Here is an 11,833-nt window from a genome sequence, read left to right as displayed (position 1 = left end):
CCTTTCTGATATAGATGCCTTTTATTTTGTTTCTTACCTAATTTCTCTGGCTAGGATTTCCAGTACTATGTTGAATAGGAATGATGAGAGTGGGCATCCTTGTCTTATTCCTGACCTTAAAAGATTTCAGCCTTTCACTGTTGAGTATGATGTTAGCTGTGGGCTTGTCATCTACAGCCTTTATTACGCTGTGGTACATTCCTTCTATACCCAGTTTGTTGAGAGTTTTTTTTTTATCGTGAAAGGATGCTGTATTTTGTCAAATTCTTTTTCTACATTTATTGAGATGACTCTATGATTTTTATCTTCAGCCTATTGGTCATGTATCACATTTATTGATTTGTGAATGTTAAACTGTCATTGCATCCTAGGGATAAATCCCACTTGGTCATAAAAGAATGTATTACATTATGTCATATAGGAAGGAGGAAACTTCCTTTCTTTCCAAATCTTAGAATAAAATGGGCTCTTCTAGAAGCTAGTCTTGTTTTTCCTTTGGCTTCTGAAATGCTGTGACTTATCATCCTTCACTTCCAAGGGCTTAGGGACCATAGTCTTGATGATGAGAGTCTAGACCCAGATCACTTCATTTACCTGGTTCAGTGATGCCGCAACGTGGATACAACCATTCCCACATTAACAATGAGGAAACTAGGCTTTAAAACATTAAGTAATTTTCCCATATTCATATAGCCAGAACGTGACAAAGCCAAACTTCAAACCCAGTCTGTATAATTTTTTTTTTTTTTTTTTTTTTTGTATGCGGGCCTCTCACTGTTGTGGCCTCTCCTGTTGCGGAGCACAGGCTCTGGATGCGCAGGCCCAGCGGCCATGGCTCACGGGCCTAGCCACTCCGCGGCATGTGGGATCTTCCCGGACCGGGGCACGAACCCCTGTCCCCTGCATGGGCAGGCGGACTCTCAACCACTGCACCACCAGGGAAGCCCTGTATAATTTTAACTTACTTATTCTCTAACCTACTTCAATCTGAACCCCAGTTAATTTTTACGTGAAGTGTGATTATTTCTCTCTCTTATTTCAGAAAAGATTAAAGGCAGTTTGAAGATAAGTACCCTACCTACTTTGCAATGTGGTTATGAAAGTCCAAATATTACAACTGTGAATGGATAAGCCTTAAGAGTTATAAAATTCTAGCAAAATCCAAGATATTACAGCTTTCCCAGAACAATCTACTGTGTCAAATCATTCAATTGGCTCAGCTAATACTAAAATAAAAGGACTCAGTGGAACAGAAATAAAGGCATTGTGGCCTTTTGGTTTAGTATAAAACCATCACCAAGAGTCACACCATTTAATAAATGAGAACAGTTAATGAAGCGCAGTGTGGCAAGTGCTGGGTGGCAGGTGGAAGAAGAGAACAAAATCCTTCCCTGTTGGATGTAACATCCCCCCAACCCCACAGCACATGGACCACCAGAACCCACTGCATTTGCAGCTCCTCAGAGGCCACAAAGCCCTGCCCTGAGCATCTCCTCATTTGATCTGGTGTTGCTACAGTTTCCACATCACAGGTACAGAGGGAATGGGACACAGTGAGGTTGAGAGACCTGCCCACTGTCTCTCACATTAGAACTACTGGGCCTGGTGTTCAAATCCAAGAACTGTTCTTTACCACGTGGGGGGCATGACCTCAGAAACTGTGCTGTACTTTGTTACTTTTATGTAGCCCCCCCAATGTGGGATGTGCACCAATGATTTGGGTGGAACATGAGATGATTTTAGGGGCCCTCAGGCTTGGAATGAATTAACACTGAACTGTACGGTGAGAAAGTTACTCCCTTCCCAATTCTCTTCCTGTCCTTTCATTACATCATGAAGAGAGTCTCTGTTTGGTGCTAATGAGTCTTTATAACAACTTCCCCACATTTGCCAATCTCCGTTTTTAACCTAGAGAGAAAAGATCTTGGGATTAAAGCCTTTACTAGGATACGGGATCTTGTTAGAATTTAATAACATAGTTTTATCTTAATTATATTGATTTTTGCAATGACTCTATTTTCTGTTTATGGCAAGTGATATGAGTCTTCTGTTTAGGCAGTGAGACAAAGTTTCTTTTTAAACAAAACTAATTAAAATTGAGTTGATTAAAATATTAAGAAGATACTATTTCAGGTAGGATGGAGATACAACAAAACTTGTGCAAGTGTGTGGGATGACGGTCACTTGAGAAACTTGATGGTCACTTGGGTCTTGGCTTTGAGATCCCTGCATTTAAGGCCAGTTCACATTTATAGCGTCACAGAGAGCTCAAGATGGCCAGCTGTGAGCCCAGCCATGGATGAAGCCTGACCACCTCATGATGCTGAGTCAGTAGGTCCTTTATCACTCTGTGGAGTCTCTGGGTTCCTAAACAGAAGAACCTGGGCCAACCTAAAGGTCACACAGTGGCAGTTCAGAGAGAACAGAATAGAGAGAACTGGTCAGGAGGGCTAGAGACATGCTGAGTGGGGACAAAGGTAACAAGAGAAAATAGCAGTAAACGTTCTTACTCTAGTGAAGATGTGAGGACCCCTTTGGAAACATGATGAAAACCATGAAGCTTGTTACCTAGGAAATCGCACATGTGTGTTTCCGCTCACGTTCGTGTACGCATACATAACAATATTAGGGGATTTGTGGGCTCCAGGTTTTGAACTCCAGCTTTGATATTTCTATCTAGAAATTCTCTTATTGACCAACTCACGCCTAAGGGTACGTATAAAAAGGTTTATCTAAACAAAGATTCCTAGTTTTGTAATTTTTTTGGCACGTTACTCCCATCCATCTATCCATCCATCCTAAATGCATTGCACTTTTCTCTCCTTACACTGGTTCTCAAGTGTTTCCATCAGGGAACCCCCAACGTAGAGGAGAACAAACTCATCCCCTGAGACTCTGAGAAGACTTAGAAAGCTCATCATAAGATCACAAATGTTTTTCATGTTTAGATTAAAAGTTTATGCCAATTTTGGGACCTAGTTAAATAGATGTGTTTTGACATAACACCTCTCTGCAAAAATCATTTAGTAAAACTGACCCTCCAGGAAGATGAGGCTTGCTTATACTGATGCTCCTTGGCCTCTTGGTACACCTGCAAGATCTCTAGGGACCCAGGTTAAAGAAGCAAGGCCTTGCTTCATGCCAGTCCCTGAACCAGGAATGTGGAGATCAAGAAATTCCCTAGGGACAGGGACCCAGATGCTCTCCCCATCCCCACAGTGCCTCGTGCAGGGCAGAGCCCCCAGGGAGCTCAGTTTATGATCAGAAGTTCCTAACAAGGGTTTTGCAGTAGCTCCAGGCTGCTGCCCTGTAAGAGCGATACAAGGTAATGGTTGAAGATCTCTGACTTTGGAGCTTCACAGCCCTAAGTTCAAAGCCCAGTGCTACTGCTTATCACACTTTGGCTCTAGTGCACCCCTGGTACCGTAAAGAAAATATCTGGGTTTGACAGCTGGAAGAAAAGTCAACTCAGCCTGGAGAGGGAGCTGTTGGGGGTGTTCTGAGGCTGGGTAGAGCGTGGGTAAAGAGCCCAGACTTCATCAGAGACCTGGGCGCTTCTCCTAGCTGCATCTCATCGGCTCTGAGCATTCAGACAAGGAGCAATCCCCGCGTGCCTCTGTTTCCTTGTGTCAAAAACAAGGGGGTTGAATGGGATGGTTCCTAAGGTTCCTTCCAGCCTGATGCTTTCTGCTCAACAGCTCAGTTTCACTGGGCAGAGCTTTTCTGCTTTATCTTCTTTATGGCGCCCATCTTTCTTCCTCATTTCTGAAAGTGCCTTTTGGACACCATTCTCATCTTATAAAAACTGCAGCTATCTCTTATGAACTCTGCTCTCATCCCCCCAGATCTTCTCTCCTGCGTAGATGAAGAAGATCAACAGCTCTTGCTCCTAGCATGGACTGCTTTAACAACATGGGAGGTTATGTAATTAGACCTGTTACAATACCACAAGGCAGAACTGAAACGGATTAGACAAGAGAAGCCAAGTTTCATTATCTGGTCTAGAATGTTTCTCCAGCCAAGAATCCAAGATGATGTCCACATTCCTAAAAGTTAACTTCCTGTTTCCTTTTTCTCTGAGTGCAATAAGCACCTGTTTAATTAGGCACCCTCCCCGCAATGTCCTTAATGAGCACTCATGTAATCTTCGTTAATAAAATGAGGATTTATTAAACTTTCGATTCTAATAAATAGTCAGCCATTATCTTTGCAATGGGCCCCAAGCCCTGGTAAAAATGAAGTGGTCTCTGGGACCATTCAAAGGGTCCATTCAACAGAGCCTAACGTGTTAAGAACAGAGCTTAACGTGTTAAGAACAGAGCTTAACGTGTTAAGAATAGAGCTTAACATGTTAAGCTCTATTCTTTAGTGACAAGAGTGAGTCTTCCCACCACCATGCCTCAGTTTAAAGGCCTGAAGCTGAATTTTGTTTTCTTACCACACTGAGGTCCCACAGACACCTTAGTCAAGCGTTAAGAGCTTAAAAATAAAAGAAAGGAAAAGCAAAAATAGAGAGGCAGGTATAAAGAGGAACAGATGTTTTCCCTAGCCATGGCCCCATGGATGAATCTGCCCAGAAGGAAGCCCAGCAAAAAGAAAGTCCAGTCACATTCTCAAATAGTTCCCACCCTCCCTTTATTGAAGGGACTAAGAGAGGCAGTGAATTCAGCTGTTCAGAGTTCCAGGGGAAAATCAGGGTCTTCAGGATTTTTATTTCCAAATGAAGAACAGAGCAGCAGGAAATCAAGGCTTAAGGAAGCCCTCTCTCTCTCAGGCAGTTAAAACCCTGGAGCAAGGTGGGTAAAGAAGACAATGTGATGTCTTAGACTGCTTTTGTGGTTCATTTTTAAAAGACTGAATTTAGACTTAAAGAATAAAGATAAGGAGAAAGGCATCGAGGCTGCAGGTTCCCGCAGCCCTGGGAAGTGGCTGTTTGCTGGAGACAAGAAGATGAGATTTCTCAAGCTGGGCTCCAGGCTAGAAGGAACAGAATGAACCTAGCCAGGGCACAGAGCTGAGTTGGGTGACAGTACCCTCATTGTCCTTTCTCTCCTTGCCCCTACCTGTCCCCACTGGTCTCTGCCAGCCTGTTGTTCATTATTGCAAAGGCTCCTATCCCCCCTGAGAATTCATCGTCCAGCGACAGAGTGCTGGTCTGGTGGGGGCAGCCATTGGCCGTTTCGGACAGCTGCTTCTGGAGGATGGCTAGTGAGACCTTGTTGGCCGCCAAGAAGTCCTTCATGGAGATCATCTCACCCGAGAGACGCCGCCCATCTGTGTCACTCTCTATGACTCCATCCGTTTCTATGGAGATGTTGCACTGGTTCTGGACAGTGCCTGGCATCACCACATTCCTCCGGGACTGCAAGAGTCTTCTTTGGCATTGTTGGCAGCACCCGCCATCCATCTTCCTCAGGATCCAGTTCATGGACTGCTTAATGAGGATGGAGATGACATTGAACAAAGAATAGATGCAGCAGACGCCCATGAGGATGAAGACGAAGTTGGCGAAGCGGTAGAGGCCCTGGCTAGCATACCGGGCGTTCTGGCTGCTGACGAGGTCCCCAAAGCCAATGGTGCTGAAAGCCACAAAGCAGAAGTAGAGCGCGTCGAAGTAGCTCCATCCTTCCACGGAGGTGTACATGGCGGACGCGCAGCAGGAGATGAGGAGGGAGGCCATGCACAGGATCAGCATGACATAGTACACGGAGGGCTTCCAGCCAGCCGAGCTGTCCACCTCACCCTTCCCCGGGTTCTTCAGGCTCTGCTGGGGCAAGGCGCCCCGCCTCTGGAGCTGCCGCTGGTGGCACGATTTCATGATGCAGGCGATGATGGTGATCAGGCGCTCCAGGAAGAGGTTGAAGAACAAGATGGTGCTGGAGCACCCGAGGAGGCCATAAAAGATCAGAAAGGTTTTCCCTTCTACTGTTGCTGGAGTCGTCATCCCAAACCCTGCAGGAGACAAAAATCAGAGGAGAGTGAGGGACATCTTTGCCGTGAATGGGGTCAGTCTTGGCTTTGATGGCTGGCAAAGGACCTGAAGAAACAGTTTCGTAAAGGCACTCTGTGCTAGCCTTTCTAGGAACGAGAGGGAGAATTCTGACTCGCTTTTGAAGACACTAAGTGTTGTTCAGAGCTGGGCTGCTCAAAGCCCATATGGTTCCACAGTGCCAATCAGAAAAAGGTACCTCTTCCTCTGAGTGGATACCACCAGTGACAGTGGCTTGGTGATGAGAATCTGGGCTGGATTTCAGCCTCCCCTCCCAATTCTGATAGATGTCCTCGTACAGTAGATGACCGGAACGACCATACTTAACAGACGTTGTTCAGAGAGATAAACAAAGGCTCGTACAAAGAAAAGTCTTACAGAATTCACTTATTCTATAAACACTTATTGGCTGCCATTCCAGGAATGGGGAATAGTACTGTGGAAAAAGAGAGACCTTGGGCTTCCTTGGTGGCGCAGTGGTTGAGAGTCCGCCTGCCGATGCAGGGGACACGGGTTCATGCCCCGGTCCGGGAAGATCCCACATGCCGCGGAGCGGCTGGGCCCGTGAGCCATGGCCGCTGAGCCTGCGCGTCTGGAGCCTGTGCTCCGCAGCGGGAGAGGCCACAACAGTGAGAGGCCCGTGTACCGCAAAAAAAAAAAAAAAAAAAAAAAGATAGATCTGGTCCCTGCCTTCACAGAGCTCTAATGTAGTGAAGTGATTACTATGTTTTGTGATAAGTGTTGTGATAAGCGTGGTGCTGGAGAATGTTCAGGGTCTTATGGGAGCTATTAAGAGGGAAACCCATCTCAGACTTGGGGTCTAGGAAGACTAAACAGGGAGAACCTAAAGCTAAAGAGGAGTTAGGCAAGGCAAGGAGGGTGCATGTGTGTGTGTGCGTGTGCGTGTGCGTGTGTATATGTGTGTGTGAGTGTGCGTGGTGGTGGTGATGTTTCAGGCAGAGAAACAGCACATGCCAGCATATACGGAAATGAACAAGTTGCTCAAGATTTTCCCATCTTTAAACAAAACTCTTATGCTTTGGGAGTGGTAACTGATGTGTTAGTTGTTATAGTTTGAGAACATATAAAAAGTCTCTCTTGCCTTTGTCTCTTACTGTTCACAGTTTTGACTTTCTTGACCTTTCTATCCCTACACACAGATATGTTAGTAAGAATACCAACTGTAGGACAGTGGACATCACTAAGAAAAAGGAGAAACGGAAGACAAATACACTCAGTATTTCTCACTCAGGGGCACTAATCTTCAGCCCACTGTGAGGGACACGAATTTCTTCCAAGCAAATGATTCAGTAAACATGAGGAGGCTGATTTGTTTGAGGGGATGGGCGTCAAAGTCCTTCTGAAAATAAACACCATCTGAAAAATAAGTACTCATCATGCCACCCTGGGTTCAGATTTTTTATTCAAGTCAAACCTCCTTCTTTGTATTTTTTCTTTATTATCAAGCTCAGTTTCCTAACCGAGGCCGCATCATTGGGATCTCTAGGATTCACCCATTATCCTCTTTCCTGATAACACCCTGCTATCATCAAGCCAACACTTTTCTTTGCTGCCACAGCTCAGCTCGTGGCTGCCTCTCAGTGCATCCTGGGACATGGTCAGATCAGACCTCGCGATTTGTGAGCCTCTGGGATTATGACTTCCTGCTCCCTCATGTGGAGCCAACGGGCCACCTTTCCCAAACACCTAGGTGTGCATACTGTGTTACCATTTAGTTTTCCAAATAAATTCAATTTTCCTTTCTCAGCATACAAGGGTCTATCTAGGGTAGGAAATTAACAATATATAGCCAAGAGCCTGCAGGAAGATACTGATTGCTTTTTAGCTGGATGGCATGGAGTGGAATGGGTGATCAGGTAAGGAAGGAGTGAGGGACAGGGAATGATTCCACTGGGAGTTACAGTCCTGGCCCTTTAATGGTAGAGAGAAAGTCAGACCATCATCTCTTCTCTGGGAACTCTTGTTTTGAAAATTAAAGGCCTTTAGTGACTCTTGGCAGTGTAGGTTTCATTTATTAGATATCTTCATTATGATGTAAGGAAATTCTCTCTTTGCTGTCTTTTCTCTTGTTAGTAACTTTAATTCTTATCCCCAAGCTTGAGTTGCAATGAGGCAGTTGAAGTAGTGGAGAATTAAGAAAAAACTTACTGAGTTTAAGGACTGAGCTGAGAGCAGTGTCTTTTTCTACCCAGTCTGAAGAACATGGAGGAGTGACCAAGGTGTGGAGTGATTAGTTCCTGATCACTTAGGGCTGCAGGGGGAACCTCCTCTGGCTCAGTGAATTCCTGAAACCAGTAAAGCTTGTGAATGCTTCTGCACTAAGAAGATATAAAAATGAAAGCTGGAACCCTTGCCCCAGAGCTGTAAGGCTAGCAGAGTATTGCGGCTGTCTTCACTGAAACAGAACTGAGGCAACACGCAGGAAAAAGGAGAAATGTTTATCTGCAGCCATTTATTGACCCAACAACATTCCAAAAAAAGGATAAAGTTATTGAAAATAGGGAAGGCCCAATATACCCTGAGAAAACCATAATTCAAAAAGACACATGCACCCCAATGTTCATTGCAGCACTATTTACAGTAGTCAGGACATGGAAGCAACCTAAATGTCCATCAACAGGTGAATGGATAAAGAAGATGTGGCACATATATACAATGGAAGATTACTCAGCCATAAAAAGGAACGAAATTGGGTCATTTGTAGAGACGTGGATGGACCTGGAGTCTGTCATACAGAGTGAAGTAAGTCAGAAAGAGAAAAACAAATACCGTATATTAATGCATATATGTGGAATCTAGAAAAATGGTACAGATGAACCTATTTGCAGGACAGGAATAGAGACACAGACATAGAGAATGAACATGTGGACACGGTGGGGAAGAGGGGATGGGATGAGTTTGGAGATTGAGATTGACATATATACACTACCATGAGTGAAACAGATAGCTAGTGGGAACCTGCTACATAGCACAGGGAGCTCAGCTGGGTGCTCTGTGATGACCTAGATGGGTGGGATGGGGGGTGGGGTGGGAGGGAGGTCCAAGAGGGAGGGGATATATGTATACATATAGCTGATTCACTTTGTTGTGCAGTGGAAACTAACACAACATTGTAAAGCAACTATACCCCAATAAAAAACAACAATAACAATAAAAAACAATACAACAGGGCAGCTCATTTTTTGAGCTGTATTTGTTAAATTTAAAAATATATTTAAAAAAAGGGAAGGCCCAGAGGTAACAACAGGTGTATATGTGGAGGAGTGAGGGGAGGCATTTGCCAACAATCAGAGAGCTTTCTTGTGTAACACAAGACTCAAGTGGGCAAATGTTTTCTTTTACAAAATCTTCCTCTGATCCCAGAAGGAGCTGAATGATTTTCCTCTTGGAGAGCAGAGAAGCAGGAGTAATGAGCAGCTCCCAGTCAAAGGTAAGAACAATTATTTACTGAGCATGTGTTAAGGTCAGGGGCAGCACTAGGTGTCTGGGCCACACAATGATGGCCTGGACAAGGTCCTTGGCCTCCAGGAGCCCATCACCCAGGCTGCGACAGATAAACTGCTGCCTACAAAACAAGGCAGAGTGACTCAAGGGCCAAAGTAAAGGCACAGTGGTGCTATCCTGGCTTCAGGGTCCCAAATGCAGCCTCACTTGGGATGAATGACTGGGATCCATATAGGTGTGTGGCTGAAGCCAGCTGACAAGCTTGATAAGATGATTTTTTTTCCAACGACTGAGACTTCTAGTGATTCTGCAACATGTTCCAGGGATTTAAAATCTCTATATGCTATCTTGTTTGTTTGGTTTTAAAACATTCAATTTTATGAAAGAAAGGACAACCTGTGGCTTTTGATTACCTACACTATTTGCTTGATCAGTACCATCTTTTCAATCAGCAAAATGACAGAAGATGGCACAAGTGGTGTTATTCATAGAAGCAACGGGAGACAGCTTCCTAATATTCGCAGTTAGAGGTGTTACTCTCAGAGCTTAAAAGTGGGTCAGCTAATAATGCAGGCTTTTTCACAGAAAGTCTCCCACTTTTTTGAGTCCCATAATACTGAGCATTACGGATCCCTTGGATTGGGAATAATAAGCCTCAGGGTCCTCCTTAGTGGAGGAAAAGAACACAGGCATTATCAAAGGCCTGCCCTCTGCCAGGTATCACTGACTCCTAATACCCAGGCCCGCTCCCGGGTGTACAGGTGTAAAGCCAGAGTTAGAACCTAGATTTATCTTGTCTCCCAGGCTTGTGATCTTTCCACCTGCCTATGCTAAGTGAGTGAAACCACTGTCAGGTGTACACACTGTAAGTAGAACTGAGAGAGGGAAATTAACCAAGCGTCTAAGTTCCGTGCTTTACATAGACACCCAGACTGCAGTAGCTGCCAGGTCTGGTACCAAAATCAGGGGATCGGCTGAATCAGAAGCTGGAGCCCTACAGTCTTCACTTACATCTCTGAATGTACGTGTGCCTCTCCCAATGATTGATGCCATTAAATCGGTTTAAAAAACTTGTTACACCCCATGCATTCGGCCTCTTTGTATTTCATAGGCACACAAATGAATCTGATAGTCACAGGTGGTGCTTTCCAATATACAGTTTCTTTCCTGTGCTTCAAGCCTGAAGTCTTCTGATTTGTGTCCAGTCCCTGAGTCTGGGGGCAGATGAGCTACCTGATTGGGGATCAAGGGCACCTAAGTTTGGTTTGGAGGCCAAGGGAGCTCGCCTGGCATTCTACTTCGGCCGAGCTCCCTTGGCCATTTCAGATCTGTTTTAATGTGTTCCTGGGACCAAACCAGGCTCCCTGGTGTCCTTGGGGCCAGGAATGAAGCAATTAGGCACTGCCAGCATCCCAGTCAACGCCAAAAGAGCCCTTCACTTAGACCATGAAGAGAGGAGAATAGGTCTGCCGTCTCCCACCCTTTGATGCGTATAGTGTCAACTACATATTCTTTCAAAAAATTAGTCAAGGTGAAAAATCAAAAAGCTTTGCGTTATATTTTTCAAATATACACAGAGGTAGAGAGACTACTATAATAAGCCCTCCTTTCCCAGTTTCAGCAACTGTCAAGATCTTGCCAATCATGTTTCTTCTATCCCACCCTACCCCCCTTTTTTTTTTTGCGGTACGTGGGCCTGTCACTGTTGTGGTCTCTCCCGTTGCGGAGCACAGGCTCAGGACGCGCAGGCTCAGCGGCCATGGCTCACGGGCCCAGTCGCTCTGCGGCATGTGGGATCTTCCCGGACCGGGGCACGAACCCTTGTCTCCTGCATCGGCAGGCGGACTCTCAACCACTGCTCCACCAGGGAAGCCCAACACTAACTCTTCAACACCAATACCCAGTCCATATTTCAGTCTCTCAAAAATATATTTTTACAGACTATCTGTATGAATCAGGATCCTAACAAGGTCCATGCAGTATATCTTTTAAGTCTCTTGCATTTGTTAACAGTCTCCCTTTCCATTTTTTTTATGCCATTGACTTGTTGGGCAAATGTGTCCTGTAGACTTAAATCATAATTTTTTCCAGAAACATTTGGGGAAAAATGTATATTATGAGAGTGACTTCAGATGCAGTAGCAAATCTCAAACATTGCATGGGGACATACAAATTGGCATAAACTGTCTAGAAAGCAATTTGGGAATATGCATCAGACATCTTAAAAATATTTATATCTTTCTCTCTGTTTTTTTTATTTTTAGGAATATATCCCCCAAAGTATTAGAAATGTGACGAATTATGTACAGTGATGTCATCCTGTCTTTACTTTTAATAATGAAAATCTTTAGCAACCTAAGTGTCAGATAACAGGGCAAG

General features: G+C 44.7%; 1 protein-coding gene across 1 annotated transcript in view; it reads right to left on the bottom strand.

Moving 5' to 3' along the window:
- Positions 1 to 5,059: 5,059 nt before the first annotated feature.
- Positions 5,060 to 11,833, bottom strand: part of KCNK13 (potassium two pore domain channel subfamily K member 13) — a gene marked incomplete at both ends in the record, with an annotated part of 117,641 nt that continues 110,867 nt past the window's right edge. Inside the window, one exon of the mRNA XM_079700841.1 lies at positions 5,060 to 5,952. Within this exon, the coding sequence (XP_079556967.1) occupies positions 5,060 to 5,952 (893 nt within the window). The remainder of the gene's footprint in view (positions 5,953 to 11,833) is intronic.

Source organism: Hyperoodon ampullatus (assembly GCF_949752795.1).
Source record: "Hyperoodon ampullatus genome assembly, chromosome: 3".
In the NCBI taxonomy this organism is placed as follows: Eukaryota; Metazoa; Chordata; class Mammalia; order Artiodactyla; family Ziphiidae; genus Hyperoodon; species Hyperoodon ampullatus.
The sequence above is the reverse complement of the archived record's forward strand: the minus strand, read 5'-3'. Positions and strand labels throughout refer to the sequence as shown.